Source organism: Lytechinus pictus, chromosome 7 (assembly GCF_037042905.1).
Source record: "Lytechinus pictus isolate F3 Inbred chromosome 7, Lp3.0, whole genome shotgun sequence".
NCBI lineage: Eukaryota > Metazoa > Echinodermata > Echinoidea > Temnopleuroida > Toxopneustidae > Lytechinus > Lytechinus pictus.
Window position 1 is genome coordinate 31775395 of NC_087251.1, and position 23680 is coordinate 31799074.

Sequence of the window (23680 nt, forward strand, 5' to 3'; positions counted from 1 at the left end):
TTTGTTCCAAAATGTGAAAGTTTTTGTTCAACTTGCTCTCATTTCTTTATTTCTGCATCAATTAAGTTCATACAAGTATGGTATATATGATCCTTGGATAATACCACATGTGCTTTATGAGGGTGATGGGTTCAAAAGGTCAAATGATAATGTTCAAGTTTTTGTTCAATTTGCTCTTATTCCTTGAATCCTGTATCAATTACATGTATGTTGAAACTTGGTACATATTATCCTTGAGTAGTACCATGTATGTCCATGAGGGTGATGGGTCAACTCATAGGTCATCTAGGGGTCAAAAGGTCAAGTTGCTCTCATTTCTTTATTTCTGCATCAATTGTGTTTACACTTGGTACAAATAACCATTTGGTAATACCATATGAGGTCAAAAGATCATATTGCATATTTTATCGATCACAATATATCAGGCAAGACTCGTGGTTCATGAACCACCTTGTTTTATTACACACTGGGTACAGCAGTGATCTGGCAGGGGATGTAGAACGGTTAGAAGATGTGGGGGGGGGGGCTGAGTCGGCTGACCATTTCAAAATCACAATTAGATGGTCGTTTTTTTTAAGAGTTTTTGGAAAAAAGTGGGGGCTGAAGTACCGCGGCTCCTGTATGGTATCTCTAATAATTCATTGTTGTTCTCTTTTCTTTCTCCCTTCTACACATCTCTTTATAATCTTTCATCATAACCCAGACAACTTAAAGACAGGAAAGAACACCTAATCTTTATCTGATTTGTACAGATGTGGTGCAACAACTGTTTTATTTCTTTTCTTTTCTCATAAAACTACAATACATATACAACAAATGCAAGGACTTTGACAGAGTTCTTTATTAATCTTGATGCTATTCATGGTAATCTTTAAAAAGAAATAATCTTGTATCACTTTTCTCAAAGAGTTTCTACACTGTATAGGGTATGAACATCATTTTTATCTAGTCACCAGCACACAAGGTTTCTAACTGCATATGAATCATAGAAACATATCGTCCACTAAGGCAAAAAAGGTCACAAGTCCGAAGTCTGTAAATTCAAAAAACAAAAAAGCGGTATGCTACTGCCAAGCACATTGTGGCAATGGCGAAACCTTTTCTTGCTTGTCCACATTGCATAATAGACCAAATCATAGACCTTGGCCATTTTAGAAACCAAAAGTTCACCAAAAGAAAATGGAAAATAGAAGTTTACTATTTGTTTTTTTTACCACACTTGCTTGATAAAGCAGACAGGCCCTCCATCTTCCAAACTGATTAACAAAGGTACTATCAATAGATTATCAACATCAATTTTGGAAATTATTATTCAAATCAACAAATCAACTACAATAAGTTTATTTGAACACTTGATATCGAGTTAAGCTAGACAATGCACAATATTTTTCTTGAAAAGTTATGTTGTATGTACATGTTTCTCTATTTTTTTCTCATAATTTATAGCACAAACACTAAAAACACATTGAATTCATGATTTTTTTCCCTCATAGCAATCTTCGCTCCAGAATTTTCACTCAGTATATGTAAAATCTACTTCAATGGCCTTGAATCACAATTCTAAGAGCTATCTACTTCATTGGCTGAACGACAACCAATTAAACACATAGACCTACAAGTATATATTTTGGCATATATCTAACTACAATCTTCAAAACTACAATGACCTGTATCTTTTCAATAATAAGTTGTATGAACATCATTGTACATATCTTACCCAGGAAAGACCAGTATTGTACATTTTTCCTCAGAAGTAAAAATAAAACCCAAAGATTTCTCCAATTTCACCAATTAATGATAATAAAAATAGATAACACCCTCCCCAAGTGCTTAACACATAAGACTTGCTCAACACATGACTTCAAACATAAATTTAAAAAAAGTTCTTTTAACAGAAATAATGGAGTTGGAATTCTTTAATTTAAAAGGAAAAAAAAAAACATTTCTTTACAAACATATTAACTGTTGCCTGCACTATAAATCAGAAAACATGACCCATCCAGGCTTAACAAAACATAACGTGAATGAGTGCATTCAATTTAATACAAATATTTATACACTATGTAATGACTTTATAAACTGTTTCAGTCTTGATTGCACAACATGTTTATACTTTGTTTTCTTTATACACCTGCGTTTATATATGTTGCAGCCTCTGAAAAGTGGTTAAGAAGAAGAAACACAGAAGAAGTTAAGAATATATCTTGGCACACAGAACCAAGTACCCTGGAATATTGATTGTCCACTAAATAAAGCATCTATTACATTGTTCCTTCTTAGCAGTTACTATGAAAACTAATGGCCTTATAAAGAACTAACCACCACATGAAGATAGACTGTTAAATAAATTGAAATTTTGAAGGACAAACAGAGAAAAATAATAACGGACGATAATACAACCCTGATTTTAGGTCATGAAGGGACATAGTCTAAATTTGCACACAATTGGTCATCTCAATAATCAAGATGGATAAGTTTATAGGACTCTATTAAAAAAAGAAATGGCAAAAGTACATGTTTGACATGATAGGGAGTTGTGATTAAAAAAACATGGATCAATATTCATAACCAAATAATTGTAGAAAACTCAAAAAAAAAAGCTAAACATCAGTGTAAAAGGAAAGATAAGTCAATGCTTCAAATGACAAAATAATAAATAATAAAAAATACCACATTTCAAGGCTTCTTGAATTTTTTTCTGCAGCTATTTTGCTGGGTCATTGCGGAAAGTTTACAGAACAGTTTCACACTTAAAAAACAAAAGATTAAAATATCTCTAACTAAACTGATATGCAGCCAATCTGATACGGAACTTTTACAATAGCCTCATGCAGTCTCACCTGCAATTCAATATAGTAGTAATGCTGACTTTGAAAACAAGTAAGATGAATAACTTTTTGAAGAGAGACAGAGAGAGGGAAAAAAAAATTCATTAGATAACTTTATCCTACTTTCATTGACCTCAAACGACCTTTGACCTTGACTAGATCCTATAAAGACCTAAAATTACATCCATCTATTTGCTGATACTTGATTATATGTAAGTTGTATGCAATACAGACTTATTCTTCAAATGTTATCTTGCAAATTCAAATCCTTAACGTTGTTAAAAGTTTTTGATGTTGATGCCACATTGTAGAATGTCTTTGACCCTAATATAAATGACCTTTGACCTTGATCATATGACCTGAAACTCAAGCCAAATGATTAGTGATACGTGATTAACCTCACGTCTTAGTTATATGAAACAGTTTTGATTACATTCCAAATACTTAACCTTGGAAAAGATTTATGTTGATGACACTGTCGGAAAAGCAATCCCTATGTCGTTCTTCTGCTATGCAGGCGAGACAAAGAGGGTTAGATATTAACAGAGAACTATAAGGTAAGGAGAAAGATGAACAAATAATCATACAAGCAGAAAGACAATTTCCCTGGATCTCCCTTCTTGTATATATATCCTAATCTCCAATCTTTGCACCAAATTTCTTGGACACTATCCCTTATCTTAATCCAATAAGAATTGCACCAAAGGGCAGTACATACATCTCTATCTGCTGACATTATTTATATACAATTTACAAAATGAAGCAACTGAACATTAAAAAAACAACACAATATAAAACAATGTTTTTGGGGGAAAAAAATACATACCTACTCACAAGTAACATGTTATAAAGGTGATCATCTCTCCGGGGAGATCTGGGTATATACATGTCCAGGTTGACCCCATGGAAAAAGTATAATGCAAATTTTCAAAGGATGAAAAGCAGGAGTGATTAATCATACATAACGAGACATGCTGCTTCATCACCCCCACCCTTCTCCATTTCTTCAACTGTAATGAAAAAAAGATGAACGCTATTTTATAATTATACAGTCATTTTCTACATATGATTTAGTAAGGGACACTACCATTCATTACATTACATTACAACTTTCTAAACCTTAAATAACTTTATTAATAACAAATTGAAGGGTTGTTTTTCATATTGATCCCCTTGACATTATAGATCAAGTCACCCCACAAAAACTGTGATTTGAATCAATTGAGAAAAATCAAACAAGCATAACACTGAAAATTTCATCAAAATCAGTTGTAAATTAAGAAAGTTATGATATTTTAAAGTTTTGCTTTTTTTACATATCATTTATATGCACGATGCAGTGATATGCAAATGGGAGAGTCTATGATGTCGCTCACTCAATATTTCATTTGTTTTTTTGTTGTTTGAATTCTACAATATTTCACTTCTTACAGATTTGACAATGTGGACCAATATGACTGAACTATAACATGTTAAAACAATGGTAATTCCACATGTTAAGGGAGGAATAAAACTTTGTTTCAAAGGTCAATGAGGAGAAAATTAGAATACTTCATATTTCATATAAAAATTCATAAGAAATAGTGAGTGAGTGACATCATCAGTCCCCTCATTTGCATACAGATCAGGATGTGCATGCAACTGATTTGTGAAATTAAGCGAAAATTTAAAATGTCATAACTTTCTTATTTTACATCTGATTTTGATGAAATTTCCGGTGTTATGCTTGTTGGATTTGTTTTTTTCTTCAAATCAACTTTTTGTTGAGGGTGGACTTGTCCTTCATTGACAAATTTTCCAAGAGTGATGTACTAAAAGCTTATATTTTTAGCAAGAAATGTGCGGGCATAAAAAATACATGCATTGATAATGTCTAATGGGAGTTGTGCAGTTCAGATTAAAAAAGTACATAAGAAGATCAATTTACATTGTATCATCTGGGAAGATTGAGTGAATTAGCGATAGTTTGAAGGTGCAATTAGAAGCATCATCATATGTATAGATCCATATTGAAACATACATGATTGATATTATGGCAAGTGTGCAAAAAGAGAAATCAGAAAGTTCTAAAACACCATATATTGCACTCACTATAGAAATTCTTCTACCAGGAAAATACAAAATTTTATGAGGCAAGAGTAGATAAACAGGTAGCCCTGACATGTTTTGTAAGCTAGATGGCATGTCTTTCGAAAATAGGCAAGAGCCTCAACAGAACCACATTTGCGTCTCTAATACATTGATAGAACTCAATTCATAACAGAATCTTTTAAAGGCTATTCACACAAAAGATTTAACAAACATAGGACTGAGATAGGTCACAGTATATCATCACTTACAGTTCAATTAAATTATGTAATTCAAATCACTTACAATGATAGATAAGGAGAAAACAAATTTATGAAAGCATATATGTGCCAAGAATCTTCCCATGCACAGAACTATAAAGACATTAAAAGATTCTGCAAATCACATGATGTAAATGGGATTAAAATTTAAATAAAATAGAGCAAATCTACCATTGGTATGTCATTTGTCTTTATATGAACCAAATTCTTACTTTTTAGAGTAAAAAAATTACATTTTTTATTAAATAAAAATAAAAACAGTATTAAAAAAATGAAAATGCAGGCAGTGCACATTAATTTGACCATTGATACTTGGTAGAAAGTACTAGTAGCCAATTTCCCCAATTAAATATTGTTTGTAGACGTTAATTGTAATAAGAAATAACAGTAAACAATATTAGGTAACTGAAACCTGATTCTCTTTAATAATGTATTAATTAATTCCGGCTATCATTCACAGAAATTCTAGTCCATTTTCACAACATGAGAGTGATTTTGTACTCAGAGAGTGGTTAGCAAACCTGTTCATTTACAAGAATTATACCCTCAGTTAAGTTGAATGGAAAATGATATACCCTCATCATTCAGAATTCCAGTGTCTTTATCCAAAGTAATACTATCAAAGCAAGTTTAATTTGCATCTTTAGCATTCATGACTTAAGACATCCCTATATTTCTGATGCAATTCCCCCTTTTTTTTTTTTACAACATCTCCACAAGATTGTTAGTTGTGTTACATATCATATTGCAATGCAAGTTCTTGTCGTAGGTCAGTTACAAGTACATCTGTATTTACACTTAACACAAAATACATACAAACAAAACTTGTAAGTCATCATGGCAAGAGTAAGAGAAAGTCCTATTATTTCAAGAAAACAGAGAGGAAATACAGAAAATGCAGTGCTAAAAGTCCTCCCAACCCCCAATAAATAACCCACACTCGATAAAAAGATATCCTCCTTCCAATTCTTCTGCCACTACTCTGAACGAAATATATTCATATTTATAGATTTATATATATATAATATATATATATATATATTATAATGCTATATACACATTGGCATACTTATTATGTAGTCACATCTCTGCCTCCCCCATTATGTACAAACAGTTTACATAACATGTTCTAAACGCGTCCTCAGCGGTATGTGTATGAAACGTCAGTGTCAGTTTTTGTTAGCGGTAAATTGTGATCTGCCAAGTCAGAGAATTGAAAAGGTTCTGGAAAAGTGATAGGAGAGACAGTCACACTCCCAAACAGCATTAAGTTGTCATGGTAATGAAAGAAAACATGGTTATTGGTCATAATATAAAGGAAAGAATAATGAAAATATCCGAGTTCCGATAACAGTTGCAAAGAAATAATTATAGAGCAACTCATCCTTCATGAGTTCAAGATAATCCAATATTATTGTCAACAATAAACTTAATTTGGTATTGTAAAAACATACCTTGACTTTTTAATTGAAACATTGCTTTTATTTGTCAGAATGAACTCTAACTAGAAAACCACCATTACACACAAATGTGTCCTATATTAAACACACTACCTACTGGATCTTCGTATTCTCATTGGTTTTATATAGGGATCTCCCAGTTCCCATCCAGCATCATAAGGATCCCAGTGTTTTTTTTATATCTCACTTAAAGGTCTAGTCCATCCTAGAAAAATGTTGATTTGAATCAATAAAAAAAATCAATCAAAGAAGCATAACAATGAAAATTTCATGAAATCGGATGTAAAATAAGAAAGTTATGACATAAAAAAAAAAAAATTCCACAAAACAGTCATATGCACAACTTGGTGACATGCAAATGAGAGAGTCGACGATGTCTCTCATTCACTATTTCTTTTGTTTTTTATTGTTTGAATTATACAATATTTATAATTTTTACAGGTTTGACAATAAGGACCAACTTGACTGAAATAAAATGTTAAATGTTAGTTCCACATATTCAAGAAGGAATAAACCATTTTTTACAGGACAATAAAGGAGAAAATTATAATATTTCATAATTCATGTAATAGAATACAAAAGGAATATAGAGTGGGTGATGTCATCAATCCCCTCATTTGCATACCGACCAGTATGTGCATAAACTGTTTTGTGAAATTAAGCAAAACTTAAAAATTTCATAACTTTCTTATCTTACATCCGATTTTGATCAAATTTTCAGTGTTATACTTGTTGGATTTTTCTTTTTTTAAATTCAAATTAACTCTTTGTTGGGGTGGACTTGTCCTTTAAAGGGCAAGTTCACCCCCCTCCCCCTCCCTCAAAAAAATAAAATAAAAGGAGAATAATCAAACAAGCTGAACACATAATTTCATCAAAAGTATAATAAAATTGTTATGACAATCAAGCTTCGCTTAATTTCACAAAAGCTATAAGATCCTCCTTATACTGGGGTGTAGGAACTGGAAGCATTGCTTATTTATCCTTGTTGCTATGTAAATTAGGCAGCCAAAGACATCACTCACTCATAATTTTTATGGGGTATTATATGAAATGAAATATGATTTTGTTTTTTCCTAATTAAATGTGAAACAGAAGTTTGATTTCTCACAGAACAGTAGAAATCTATTGCTGTAACCTCGTGTAATTCAATGAAGTTTCTTCATTGTCAAATCTACAAAAATCAGCATATTGTTATTGCATTAATGTGTGAGCGACATCATTAACGCTCTCATTTGCACATCACTCTGATGTGCATACAACAACTGTTTTGCGAAAATTTTCAGAGGTATGTTTTCTTGATTATTCTCTGTTTATTCAAATCAACATTTTGTTTTGGTGGAATCCCCCCCCCCTCCTTTAATGAGATCTGGGGGCATTTCACAAAGATTTAAGTATGACTTAGAGACGCACTTAAATGCCTAGTTGCGTGTGGTATAAAAGGCTTGACCGCATTGGTGAGATCATGCAAAGAGGAACGTACAACTGCATATCAATCAATAAGATTGTGCATTGCATATGATATACGTGCCGACTCTAAGTCATACATGTACCGGGTACTTAAATCTTTGTGAAACACCCCCATGTTCCTTTTTCCTAAAGGTTGGCATTAACAAAATCATTCTGCCACCAATCTAACAAAATCATTCTGCCACCAATCTAACAAAATCATTCTGCCACCAATCATTCAAAACATTTTTCAGCAAAGCTATTGAAAACCATTTATATATAATAAAGACCCATGTTCAGATGTGTCGTACGGTTGTCATAGCCTTAGAAAGAATACAAGTGCATCTACTTACATAAAGGTTAAATCTTTCAAGCGGATTATCAATCGCACTCGGAGAATTCTTTTTTTTTTGTTTTGTTTCACAATGTATTTGTTTTGAACATGCCCAACAAAAAGGATATTTTGTTTAATAAGCTTTTTAAGTTTTCATTTGGTTAAACATACAATATCTCAATTGAAAGGAGGGATATTGTCTTGAAATTGATGTGCTTACTTAAGGGTCAAATTTAAATCATTATACACAATATTCATTTATACAGGTAATTTTAAAATACCATGGAAAAATGCACATATTTACTGATTGTCACTTTATGCTGCCAATGTCTCTTTACAATACAGCTAAATTGCACTTTTGCAGTCATAATCCATACATTTTACTCTTATTAAACATAATTAATCATTTCAATGTTTGCATATGTAAATCTTGAAGACTGATTTTAAGTTTTGAATATCGGTGTGGTTTCAGAAAAAGGGAATGACTTGTTCATCTCACCAATAATGTGAACAAATTGATTTGTATATGCTTGGAGCAACTAGAACAAAAAAATCAATACAAGAAAAAGTCAAAATATTCACTTGGGCGATGTGATTAATTGAATCTAATGCCCTCTTGGACAAGTTTTCTTTCTTTTGTCAGTAATCCTGTCTTGGAATATCTACATTTTGTTTAATTTCTTTTTTGTTTTCTTCAGCCAACATGAGAAGTTTTATTCATTTTGAGATCCATTGCACATATCTACTTGCAGTAGTTCACATTAATGATACAAAAGGGTTTTATTTTTTATTCAACCACAAAATAAATACAACCCTTTTCTGAAAAATAATAGTCAACACTATTTAAAAAATAAAGAGAAATGGAGACAGAAAGACAGACAGAGATATAGTAAAAGAGCAAGAGAGAGAGAGAGAGAGATAGTATACTGCACTTGGTTATAAATGTAGCCTCAACTGAGATGGATTGAATTTCACAAAATGACCAATTTTCTTTTAGAAAGACTCATCATTGTTTTAATTTCCACTACATAACATACATAGCCTAACCTTGGAATATCATTAACAATTCTCAAAGTATGACTCAAGCAACTTGGAAATGGGCTTGGGGTCAAAGGTCAACCCAAAAAGATAATAAACTGCAGCTGACTCAAAGCCTTCTTCAAAGGCTAAGAATCAAAAAGTCATTTCATAGCAGCACACACATTTCCCGCTCGATGAAAGTTTGAACAATTTTTTTTTCATACATGATAAAAAAAACACCTGCTGTGCTTAGGACCACATCGTTCTCATGACCCACGACCGTCTCAACGGATGAAAATTCAGCAAATACACTTGTCACTCTGCTCCAAAAGATCCACACAAGTCTTCAGTGTCTTCGTGTCACCATCTGTATGATCTGGTGCACGCTACAAATTTTTCGCAGCGATCCACACGCGCATTGCATTAACAAGATGTCAGCATCCTTTGGCCAAAACCTTGAAAGTCTTCATCCATATTCTCCTCCTCCATCAAGTCTATTGCATATAATCCCAGTGGTAGAAAAAATGAAGCTCCTCCTCCTGTTTGCGCTTATCTCCTAGTCGATGTCTGTAGTAGTAGCTTGGTTCTCTTCAGCTGTTGGGCGGGTATAGGTGAAACCACTGAACTCATTCTGGTTGATAGACTCTACGATCTTGGTGGTGATGGGCGTCAGCTTAGGCTCCTCGCGAGTGAAGTCCGTGTCGAAGTTGTTCCAGTCTTTCTTTGTTTTCTGCAGGAATTTGTAAATTCAAACAAATTTAAAGTTTGTTAGGAACTGCTTTCTTTTCATCATCATGCAACATCTGTTCCCAATCCACAAACAGGTGGGTTTTTTTTTTGCATATCCCTCCATTATCACTGCAATTCACTTGTCTGTAAGATTACCAAAGGTGTTACTTGCAGTGATGTGGCACTCATACCAGTTATAAGAAGTAGACACCCATGGTGGTGCATGTTATACAGAAAATTTATGAAAGTACAAGATAGTTATCAGACAACACTATACCAATGAAATTTTTTTTTTCTCTTCCTAAAGTGGTTTTGATAGCACAGACTCAAAGAGGTGGTCTCAATTACCAATTAAAGCTGATTGTCGTCAAAGTTGTCAAATGTATCCAACCTGAAAGATTTATAATTTCCTTGGTTTTTTTTTAATAATCTGCTTGTGCAATATATTTTCCAAGTCTTTTGCGCTACTGCAATCTGAACTAATGCACTTTGATGTATCATCAGTTTGAGAAAATGAATAAAGTGACTTTTCTTTTTACAATGTGTAATTCTTGTTTTCATCATTTTTTCTTTTCCCCAGTAGGTTTTCAAAATTCAATTATACTACCAAATTGTCCATGTAGCTAATATATTGAATATAATTATTTTTAATGCCATAATGTAACTTGAGAGAGAGTCTTAGGAAAACATGAAAAATATCAGATGTCTGGTTGCTACAAGAACACGTTTTGGAGGAAGAAAATTGAATTGACTTAAAATGAAAGTTACTTACAATCTTAGGTTTGAATGGAGGTTCTACTTTGAGGTCTTCTAGATCTTGCCAATGGATCTCTCTGAAGAAAGAATGTGATAAGATAGCCCTTTCTCCTCCTTGTGCTTCCATACAGCCTAGACGCTTGCTGGGGTTCTTGGTCATGAACTAAAACAGAAAAGAATATGTTACATCAGGGGAGATATTTATCAACCATGTCATTTTTTTTTCACTGACCGAATTGCCATCAAGCAAGCAAATGCAAATATTTACAGGTAATTAATTTTCAACAGAAGCTGATGATTATATACATGTGCGCCCTGGGGCCGTTTCACAAAGCTGTTCGTTCGTAAGTTAAGAGTTACTTTAAGAACAACTGGTGAACCTTTCTTATGCCCTAAATAATCACCAATGAACATTTAATGGTGACTATCATTTATAACAAGAAAGGTTCACCAGTCGTTCTTAAAGTTGTTCTCAACTACGAACAGCTTTCTCAAACACTCACCAGGGCAGTTCATCACAGGCAATCATTTTGTTAGATTGTCCAGTTATGAATTCTCTGCAAGTAATAATAGCAGGGCCCGCTGGGAGAACAGTTTTCGGAACTGAAGCGGCTACCCTGGGTAAATATACCGCTATTATTATTATTATTATAAGTTAGATTCATGCCCTATGCCTACCACCTCAGGCCACTCTTACAATAGTATGATCTTTAATGTCACAAAGGGATAGATATTGGACATGGTATTGCCCTCATTAGGTCCTGCCTAAATATTAAACTTTTTTTACACAAAACTATAGAGTAGAAAATGCATTACAACCAAGATAATGGCAAGTGATAGATAACAGGTCAGGAATATTTCAGCTGTTTACTCACAGCTTTGAGGATGGATGTTGCTTCTTTACTGAGCCAGACTGGATAGAGGACGTCGTCATGAAGGATGGAATCGAAGAGATCGTCTTCATTGTCTGCTTCAAACGGTGGTTGACCGGCCATCATCTCATACATGAGCACACCCAAAGCCCACCAATCTACCGACGGACCGTAGTCTAGCTCTTGGAGAATCTGATTATCGCAAACAATGAAATAAAAAGTACTTGCTGGATTTCACAACTTTTTCTTTTTACTCCACTCATCTGTAGTTCCACATTCAGCTTGTACTTTCTATATCATATTGGTAAAATTGATATTGATAATTTCTACTGAAGGACCATAGTCTAGCTCTTGGAGAATCTGATTATTGCAAATGATAACATAAAAGTAATCACTGGATTTCACAACTAAGCTTTTTACTCCACTCATCTGTAGTTTCACATTCAGCTTGAACTTAACACATCATGTTGGTGAAGATTCTATCATTATTTCATAACTTTAATTTGTACTCCACTCATCTGTTTCTCATTTAACTTGTACTTTGTACCCCCCCCCCCACCAAAAAAAAGAAGGAAAAAAAAAGCATTCTTTCAGACCAAAATAACATGTTTTTATATATACACATATATCGTCGGCGGTCATCCGAACCGTCATATCACACATACGACAGTGCAAACCCATTACAGAGAAAATCGACTTCAAAGTTTACTATAATTTCCACACTTTGTTTCCCAGCCTTACAACATTTTCATTGCTAGAAAAATACATGGTTGGAAAGACCAAGACAATTGCTTGACATTGGTATCTTTATTTTTACACAAATCCAAGGATCAGAAAAAATATCGCAAGAGAGCTACATGTTTATAATTCGGTCTGAGCGGTTTTAATTTTCCCTGTACACAAATGCCAATTCGATGCGCATGATCAGTCAAAACGTATCGCTTTTTCACATGCAAAATCAATGCAGTGCTCATACGACGGTTTGACTGACTGTGCATTTGAATATTAAGTGCGCGCAACTGTTGTTTGCTTTGCTAGAGTGTACGTTGCCCATGGGATTTGCGCATTTTATCAACAATTTGTATGGCATTGCCGTGAAAATCCCCACATATATCAGAAACTAAAATAAATTGTTGCCTAGAAATTTAAGTATGTACAGAATAGAACTTGTATTTTCATTTTCTGCAAAAATCTCAAAATCAATTTTTCTTTTTTAACCAAAATTGACCGATGCTACGGTTCGGATGAACGCCAACGATATACATGAATATAAGCAAACATCTACCGGTACCCATTAACATGGCTCTGATGTCTTGTGGAAGTACTTGTTGTTAGTTTGGAGATGGTACATGTAGGTCACATATTCAACACCAATCGTGACCAATATTTTGAAAGTGACTTACCTCGGGGGCGATGTAGTCCGGAGTTCCACAGAATGTGGCAGTGGTACGACCATCTAAGATACCTTCTTTACACATACCAAAGTCAGCTAGTTTGCAATGACCGTCCATATCTAGAAGAATGTTGTCTAACTTCAAATCCCTAGGTGAGGCAAACACAGATGAATTAACACTTGGTTGAAATAAAATCATCTATACTGGCATGCAATCTTCACTACTGCAATTCTTTATTATCTGTGTAGGTTTGTAGTGGATCTTATTAGAGTCCAAGGGGGTGTTTCACAAATATATTAGTGTGACGCCGAGTCTTCGAGTCACACTTATATTTCGGTTGCAAGTGGTATGTATTTAACTCATCACCAGATCATGCGCACTACTGTGTACCCATCAATCAGATTATGTTTTAAATAATGTGCGCATTGGCATTTAAACATGACTCTTTGTGAACATCCCCAGGACTCATGACCACAATGTCATAAAGTGTTAAATGTGACTTCAAGTCATGCCTAAAAATACTAATGCACATGTGATATAAAAACACAAAATGTTCAGCGTCAGTAGAGATGTTCATTTAACACTAAAAGAATAAAATAATATCTAGGAATTGTATGAGGAATGTAAATAATACAGACTTAAATGTCTGTTAGCTTTGATGGAATAAGATCTTTTAAAAAGGAGATAAAATTGAAAGCAAAATAAAAAGAAGCTGAAGGGGTAAATTACCTGTATATTACCCCATGCCGATGTAAGAACATTAGTGCTAACGTGACTTCAGCAGCATAAAACCTGGCACGTGGCTCATTAAACTTGCGGGCTCTCTGGATCTGGAACATTAGATCACCTCCGTTGACGTACTCCATAACAAAAAATAATCGGTCCTGCAAAATTTAATAAAGAAAGAAAGGGAGAGATAAAATGAATTTAAAGAAAAGAGAGAAATGGGAAATGAATAGACAAAAGAGGATGGAGAAAAAACAAAAGGAGAAAAAACAGAAGGGGAACAGGAGAGGGGACAAAAAAAAAGTAGAAGAGAAGAGAAGAGAAGGGAAGAGAATAGAAGGGAAGGGACAAGAAGAGAAGAGAAGGGAAGAGAAGGGACAAGAGAAGAGAAGGAAGAGAAGAGAAGAGAGGGGGGTGTGAGGGAGGATGAGGTGACAAAAAGGTGAGAGGTCAGGAGGCAAAAGACACGGGAGATATTCACGTAGATGAAGAAGAAAGAAAGATGGAGATAGATATAAGAAGAAAATGGAAAGGATGGGGTGAGACAGTGATAGACAAACAGAGGGAGGAAGAAGGGGGAGGAAGAGATAGAGAGAGCTTTAGAAAGGATTCAGCAGCCAAGTAAGGTTCACCATATGGTTACCTGCTGTGAGAGTAGTCATCAGGGGATTTCGTTGCTACATTACTCTATATCAAATTTCAATTTGAATTTACCTCCTATGCTTACAAGGCATGGGTTACATTCACCTTACTTCATTCAAGCTTTCTCCATGTTCCATCAAATCATCCATGGGGTGTCTGAACCTCATATCTCAACATACAATTTTAAAGGCAGCTCAGAAAAAGCTTCTTTTTTTAAATAAATATGGCAATGGTGGAGGTGTCATATTTTCTGAAAACGGTCTCCTTATTCCTGTAGAGACTTCTTTCTATGCAAATCAATGTTGCAACTTGTATCTATGTCATAATTCGGAAATAGAGCTTTTTATGAGCTGTACTCAATAAATACTCAATTTTTGAGATTCAAGATTTTAACATCCCAGTAATAAAATGCATAGTTTCTTTCAATCTACCACACAGGTTTGAAATAAATTTTTTCATTAAAAAAATTACATCACCAAGAACATTCAAAATAATATACATTCAAGATAACATCATAATATGGTACAATGCATCTGCCCTGTTTTATTTCTACTCATATATGTCCTTGTGCAGTTGCCATAAAAATCGTTTCACCCATATGCTTGGAAAATATAACAGATCCTATTCAGATACATTCACAAGCTAATGGGAGTCTAATATGAATTAGAAATACCTAATGTCACATGTGATAGAAGAAGAACATTTATCAGCCTAACATTCCCAATATGAAAGACAGACAGCTTGGAATAACATAATTAGACAATGTCCTAATTCATGATAATGCAGACAGTCTACATTCAACGTCAGTCAACGTTATGCTTACATAACTCAACAAAATAACACTTGTGGAATTGCTCAAGATTCTATGATTTGTCTGGCGTTTGCAATTCCCCTGAGAGTGAGGTAATGACAAATTGTTGTCCCAGGTATCTGTGTATTTAATCCCACTGCTGAGATGCAATATAACAGCACACCATTGTCTCATTACCCTACATAATGGCTGATCTACTTTCAGGTGAAGTGCGTTTGCATTGCTACCCTCCTTCTTCCTTTATATATCTGTGCCAGATTAATCAAAAGCACTCAACTGATCATCTCATACTTATTGCAATGTGGTTCTGACAATGCGTTCTTGTTGTTCGCATTCAAAATTCTCATTCTTACATTGACGCCCAATGGCGACAAAGCCTTTTTGATGTTTTCCATTCCTATTCCGCAATCTACTTCTTTTCTCCTTCCCGAAAAGCCCATTTATTACACACGTACATCTAGTTCTTGTGGACCCTGCCCAGGTCCTGTCCATTATCCAAATTCTTCTAAATTCCAACAACATATTGTACAGGACCCATCATTGTGCACCTAACATTTCATTTTCCTAAATGAAATCACTCTTGCATGACTATCCAGGCACCATTTTGTCCATTTCAGGTCCTTTTTTTGTTCATTCATATCTGTTATCCTGCATGCTACAGATTTCTAACAAAATGCTGTAAATAGTCTGAGAGGTGCTCATTCATTTCCGATCCATAACTCAGCTTCAAAATGTCGTCTTCATGCTCTAAACTCACATCCAAAAGAGTTTTCCTTCCAAAATGTAATGTTTTTTAAAATGCAAAACTGGAAAATTGTAAAATCAACATATAACTTTCTTGTTTTTATTCATTTAAATCTCCTTTTTTCAGGAATAGCTCATGGTATCATTGCAAACATTAGAACCAAATTTCAAGAATAAGTGGTTAGCTGAGAAAAAGGGAGCTTCCTCTATTTTGAAAATGCTAATCTTTCATATGAATATGCAACAGACTACACAATTTCAAGCAAAAAAAATATTTAAAATTGAAGAATTGTCATGAAGATAGAAATGTATATTTCTACCCCCCTCTCTCTCTCTCTCTCTCTTTATCTGCAAGAATAAGTAGTTAGCTGAGAAAAAGGGAGCATCCTCTATTTTGAAAATGCTAATCTTTCATATGAATATGCAACAGACTACACAATTTCAAGCAATAAAAAATATTTAAAATTGAAGAATTGTCATGAAGATAGGTATGTATATTTCTATCCACCTCTCTCTCTCTTTATCTGCAAGAATAAGTGGTTAGCTGAGAAAAAGGGAGCATCCTCTATTTTGAAAATGCTAATCTTTCATATGAATATGCAACAGACTACACAATTTCAAGCAAAAAAAAAACATTTAAAATTGAAGAATTGTCATGAAGATAGGTATGTATATTTCATTGCATAATAAGAATATTCCAGAATATCTCAGTTAAGCTCTGCTATGTAGGCATATTATTAATCCAGGCAGAGTAATGTTTGGTATTTTTGTAATGTACAGTGATCTTGGCAAAGAATAGGGACTGATGGCAGGGAAAAAGGACTATTGGATTAGCTATGTTGTTTACATTGTTAATTTCACTGAGGTCAATCAAGAGTCTTCTAGAACATGTAGAATTGGATTATTCAAGAAAAAAGCAGAATGTTTTTGTTTTAAGACAACACTAGAAGCTTCCAGTAAAGTGGAAATTTATATATAAAAGCTGGCAGTTTCTTCGATTAGATCAGAACTCAGAGTTTCAAGCCAGTTTTCATGTCAGTGCACAGTTCACCTCTATGTGGAGTACAACATTAACTTCTATGGAATTATTTGCACACCATCAATGAACTGTTTGCAATTATTTTGAAAGAGGAATACTCAGTGCTCGAGATCATCAACCTGTTCTAGGGAAAATTCTTCAACCCATGGATCGCTGATATACTGTTTATCATCAACTTTGTCTTCACCGACATTTTAACTCACAACAGTAACTGTAATCATCCATCATCTTTCAACATCACTTTCGTCATCACTAACATTGTGGACTTTAATCTAAGGAATCTTTGCCAGCCAATTTGGATATTATTTGGATTTAATACAGGATTATCATATATTTGGATTAACCAAAACTGACTCTTTTCAAGATATGTAAGATGATTTATTGGTTTTTTTTACTTAGTGCTCTATTCTGTGTAAATAAGGAAAATAGTAAAATAATCTAACTAATTTTTTTTTTTCATTTGTTCAATATTGTTTTAATATCATAACATTAGACCATACTTTTAACCCTCAAGGGACTAATCTTTACAAGATTAGCTTCTTTGGTTTCTAATTTCTCTTGTCTACATCTGCTTCTTATAATCAAGTGCAAATATTCCTACTAATGAGGGATTGCAAACCTTGTTTCAAGTTATTTGTACATCATTTATTTCTGTACATCATTTTGATTATAAAATCACACTTGAACTTGAATATCAATAACAGTAGTATAGATTTATAGAGTGCACACACCAAGCAAAGACCCTTGTGGTGCTAGCTTAGCAACAGTTCACTTGTGTATAACCGAACTACAAATGTATGCAAATCAAATCAAACATGAAATAAAAAATTGAACAAATATGTTTTTAAAAAAATAGATTAGTGTGAATGAGTGGAAATTGATTTACTGACACAATTTACAGAATATTGTTGTTTTACAAAGCCTGTAGTACTAGCATTAAAGAGGAAAGGAATGATTATGACTGTATAGATAATAAGTAGATTTGCAGGTAAATGTGTCTGTGGCAGGCTAGGTGTTAAGGTGACATGACACTTGCTCAGGGCTCCGTAACACAAAGGTTAGCGATTGATCGCTATCTGATAACAGCCTATCAAGACCATCGTTGCATGCGTATTTAGCTCAGTAGACTGACTAGGAACCAATCAGAATTGTACTTTCATATTAGTGATTGATCGCTTACCTTTGTGTTACGGGACCCTGGGCATTATTCCGTCTAGGATATAGGGTTAGGGTTATTGATGCAAAAAAGGTTAAATGCTAGGTTTTATCTTAGGTTTAGCGTGAGGTTTAGGGTAGGGAAAGTTGTTTAATCCAGTGTTGAAGTTAGTCATTTGAAAAGTGTGGAATTTCTAACAAAGCAATTGTTGCTGGAACAAACGTCATGGAACTGTTCTTCAATGTTGGCATCAACTCATTGGACTTTAAAAATTCATAGAAACATCCTGAAATAGAAAGACTTCTATGAGAACATTTCTTACCTTAGTCTGGAAGCAGGAATGTAGGGATGTAAGGAAAGGATGACGGTTAGCCAGCACCAGGACTCTCTTCTCTGTCATGGTACACTCCACGTCATCATCTTGAATAATAGCATGCTTCTTAAGAACCTTGACGGCATAGACCTCATCGGTTCCCTTCCGCTCCGCGAGCATTACCTGCAAATAACAATAAAAAATTGTCTAGAAGTCTCTTTTGATTTAATAGACATCAGAGAAGCCATCAATGTTCTAAACTGACTTCCTTCAGACAAATAAATTTTGTCAAAACTTAAATGATTAGAATAATAATAATGACATTCTGCTTTTATATGGAGCTTAATACAATGGAACGTCTCTAAGCGCTTTACAGATATATTATTACCCGATTGTTCTACGTGAGCGGGAGATCCCGGAAAAATCAGTCTAAAAACACTAAAAAAATTCTTTGTCTGCTGTTTTTTCTCATAAGGTTTTTGATGGGGCACAGCTTTTTGTGTCATTAGTGCGCATGCGCGAAATGCGGAGATAGTGAACTGCTTCGCCATGCATGGCAGTCAGCCACAACTTGTCCCCCGGAGATCAGAATGTGGAATGCAGAACATAATTATCAGGGTTTTTTTTAATCCTTAACAAGTTTCCATAAATTTATCCGTAAATTGGTGATCGAAGTATTTTGGAAGCAGTGAGCATGAACATAGCTTATGTGAGCTTTGTTTTTAAATCAGAACACTCAAAATGCACTGGAAAATTATGCATAACGGTTCGTCTAAAGTTTTCGCATCATGACGCAGAAGAGATTGAAGACCATAGTCTTTGCTAAATATTGGTGAATCAAAACAGCAGTTTCGTACTGAAGTTTGGACAAACGACACAGTTGCAATTTTTTGTCAGCTCCGAAACTTAGGACGCAAAACTGCTGTTTTGGTCCACATTTTTCCAACAGATCCCAGCAGATTTTCGTCATTTGACAGGCATTTTCACTACAATAACTATGTTCTTGAATCTGTTGTCATGGGGCAAAAACTCTCTAATGATAACAGATGACTGACATGGCAGCGCTTACCTTGCCAAAACTTCCTTTACCAAGGACTTTGAGGAAGGTAAAGTTATCCAAGTTGTAACGTTTGCTTGGTCTCCTCTCCAGCTCCTCCTGTAGTGATTGTGTCCTCATGGCTGATCCTCCGTGGCTCTTAGAATCACCTAGCGTAAGCTTGTCCGTGTTTTCAGCCATCTCTTCAATCTTACTGGTACCTAATGTGCCCAACGCAGAGGATATATGGAGACGCAGGGAGGGGGAGACGAGTTAGATCGAGGATTATATGGTAATGGTCAGAAGAGTTAGATCAAGGATTGTATGGTAATGGCCAAAAGAGTTAAAGAGGATGATATAGTAATGGTCAGAAGAGTTTAATAAAATGTTATAATGGTAATGGTCAGAAGAGTTAGAGGGAGTGGAGATGAGAGTTAGATCAAGGATTATATGGTAATGGCCAGAAGTTAGATGAAAATGGTGAATATGAAAGATAGAACAGGAAGAACAGAAGGGAATGACAGGGGAGAAGTGTAAGAAGATGGAGGAGAAACAAAAAAAGAAAAAGAAAAGAATAATAAAACAGTTGTAGAAGATTGTAGCAAAGAAAGAAAGCAGAAAAAGAAAATATGAAACGAAATAGAGGCTCGTGTGTACAATTGAATGGAGAGTTATAAATCAATAACAAATGAAAAGAATTAGGAATGTATAAAGATGGAGATAAAATTGAAAAAGATGAATAGGAGAGAATGAACTTAACTTGAAAAAAAATAGATGATTTTATCATAAAATTGGAAATGATCAAAGTATGTCGAAATAAAGGGTGTATAGATGAATTAGATAGTATCGGGTTTGAGTATGAACGATGTAGATTAATGAATTAAGAATGAATAAAGTGGTTTGGTAGTATTCAACGTGGACATAAGGTTTAACAATGTAATTGAATTTTAATAAATAAAGTGGGAATGTAATAAATGAAATGAAAAATAATTGCAGATTAGATTCATAAGGAAACATTCAGAACATAGTGGGAGGAGAATGAATGGTACAGCCAGTGAGATTACAATTCAATTTGATTATTAGCATGGCCGATTGTGAGTGAGGTATTCGGGATGGATAAATGATCACTTACCAGTTAGAGGTTGTAAATAGGATCAGTAATTAGAACAGACATAGAATGTTGGGAAGATGGTAATGAGATACACAAGGGGAAAATGTTTTTTTTTTAAATATAAGTGAAGATTAATGCATTCCAGAGCGATGTATATATCAAAGACATGATATTGAAGGAGAGAGAGAGAGAGATAAGAGAAGGTAGAGAATGAAATGATTTTAGAATATGACATGATTAAAGTTTGGCAAATGCAAGAATGCAAGAATACAAGGGAGCAACATGCAACAGGTTAGATAGATAATGCAACAAAAATGATTGCAACATGAATGATCGCAAAGGTAAAATTACAATTAAAAAATTAACAGAGAACAACATGATATCATAAATAAAAAAATAAACAAATGAAAATAACCAATATGAAGATACAAGGGGTTAAGATAGAAATAAAGTGGTATGAAAACAGAAAAGTGATGAAAATAGATATATGAATAATAGAAGACAACAAGAAAGGGAATTAGGAAGGAAACAATGGAAACAATGTCTTAGAGAATTGATCAAACATATGATGAGTATAACAAAATATAATATGGATCCAATGCCATACACTTATTAGTATATCACACAATATATCAAGCAACTAATCCATACAAAAATTATCACTTTGTTATATATTCTGTTTGCTTTCAGGTGTTTTCATTCTTTTTTTGTATTCACAAATTTTATGATGTATATAATGTATTGCTTTTATTCTATTTTGATACCAAGTATATTTTTTAAAATAACAAGCAAATCAAACTTAATCTGAAAAACCCAGTAAGATGGCAAAATGGCAGAGGAGTATTCAAAATTCGTGAGTTTATTTCAAAGAGAGACATAAAAAAAGTAAATAATTTTCATGCAAAAATAAAAATGTCAATTGCACTTCTTACAGTGAGTCTCTTACATAATTTTCATTTATTCAATAGCGACACATTTTCCAATAACCATGAATAACCTCTCCTTAAATGAATGGACCCTTTTGACAAACAATACCCATACAAACTTGCAATGTATGTCATGCTTAAGACAATTACATAGAAAAACACATCAAGGCATCACATTACTAGTATTTTCACATGACACCACATAAATTCATGCACTTAACCTAATGACATATAAAAACTAACTTAGTCATTGTTAGCATAGCCTTTAGATGTCAAATAAATTCTGGGAATGTCATATTGTTTTACAATAATTTCTGCTGTAATGCTTTGCACAAAGTATTCTCATTCCTAGATTTACTGCTTTATTTCAAATCACTGGCAAGCATACGTCTTTGCATGGGTCATAAATGATATGGTGCACTGCTTCACTTTTAATCAGAATGTTTAAGAGTTTTAACCCTTTGAACCCAAAAAGCCGGAAAACCGGCTTCACCATGAACAAGCATGTCCCCTAAAAGCTGGAATACCAGCTTCAAGTCATGTGACTCGAAAGGCAAAGGCTTTACATGTCAAGTGACCTTTAAAAAAATTTAATTCGATAACATCAGTCAATAATCATGTCGATAAATGGCTTTCATTTGTAAGGTTTTAACATAAAAAATGGCCAAAATATACTACCCGTCCAGAAATGCTTGAGCAATAATACACAGCGAGTTGTATACGGACTATGCATATTGCTACTGATGAATATTACTTCTGTCAAAGCAGTGATTTTGAGACAAAATTTGAGATTATCGTCAGGAAGTTACACAACATCAGCTGGGATAGGCCAGATTAGCAGATAAAGTGCTGCTAGCATGGCTAGAGATCAAATCAAGAGAAAAGGAGGTCACTTATTTCAAATGTCATGTATATCTTCATTTTGCCGATTTATAAGCTTGGTATCTGAAAAAAATTCAGGGCGAGGGTCACAACCGCCCCCAAATAATTCAGGGTTCAAAGGGTTAAAAAATGCATTAATAGCTATTTTTGCAATGATTTCTATATATTTGGCATCTGTTTTCTGAATGGATTAAATATGGTTTCCACCCACACCATTATTTCTTACACACTGGTAAAGGCTCATAAAAAGAACAGAGTTTATGAATGACTTTCATGTAAAGTTTATTGAACCCAAATCCATGCATTAATTTCTTGAATTCTTTCCTTTAATAAATCTGATTCATATGTTTTAGTACCTTCATTCACTGATGCAAAGGCTGAAAGCATCTAGATAATGATCTTAATTTGTTTAGCAACACATAATTTACTTAATTTTATAAACTTTGTTTTAGGTCACTGTGTTTTCTTGATGACTTCAATTCCATTTTAGAAGACATTGTTCTTTCAGGGGGGGGGGGGCAAATCTAAATTTTAATCTTGCAAATAGCTTTGATTAATCTATCTTGATGTACGGATGTACTAGAATATTTTTTTTGTCAAGACTACGTACTCTGATCAAGGTAGTGGTGCATGCTATAGGGTTGGTGACATGCAAATGCCGAATGACGGTTGGAGGTACCTTCCAGCTCCGGTATAAGGGGCGCAGACGAGAGCGACAGTGATCTAGAGTTGTTGATGGGAGTGTGACTGCGAATTTCAAAAGAAGACTACAGTTGTGGCCAAAAAAAAAATGATGAGAGGGGGATTTGAAGTGAGAAGAATAGAGGGGGAGGAATCATAGATGGGGGATTTTTTTTTTCGGGGGGGGGGGGGGTGAAAGAATTTATTGGAAATGATGGTTGCATTCGAAGGTAGCAGTATGTCATGTTTACATACACATTGTCGTATTGAAACAACAGATCATTTGCAACATTGAATTTTCAAGCAAGGAGGTTTGTGCAGGTTTAAGAAGGTTGCATGGGTAATTGTAATGGTTATTAACATATATTTAAAATTTGGATTAAATCATTGGAGTTTACGTAAAACAGGTGAATCGGGCAATTG

At 34.2% G+C, this 23680-nt stretch overlaps 1 protein-coding gene across 3 annotated transcripts in view; it reads right to left on the reverse strand.

Annotated features, from left to right (window-relative positions):
• Positions 1 to 6357: 6357 nt before the first annotated feature.
• Positions 6358 to 23680, reverse strand: part of LOC129264551 (calcium-independent protein kinase C-like) — a 34616-nt gene continuing 17293 nt past the window's right edge. The window contains exons 6-13 of one of the 3 annotated variants that reach the window (XM_054902432.2): positions 23256 to 23343; positions 19691 to 19878; positions 18631 to 18804; positions 13920 to 14074; positions 13200 to 13338; positions 11800 to 11988; positions 10941 to 11087; positions 6358 to 10169 (exon numbers count right to left, since the gene is read on the reverse strand). In XM_054902432.2, the coding sequence (XP_054758407.1) occupies positions 9996 to 10169; positions 10941 to 11087; positions 11800 to 11988; positions 13200 to 13338; positions 13920 to 14074; positions 18631 to 18804; positions 19691 to 19878; positions 23256 to 23343 (1254 nt within the window). In that variant the 3' untranslated portion in view covers positions 6358 to 9995. Of the gene's footprint in view, positions 10170 to 10940; positions 11088 to 11799; positions 11989 to 13199; positions 13339 to 13919; positions 14075 to 18630; positions 18805 to 19690; positions 19879 to 23186; positions 23344 to 23680 lie in introns of all 3 variants that reach the window. The other 2 variants (XM_064102520.1, XM_054902433.2) reach the window with 2 other exon arrangements.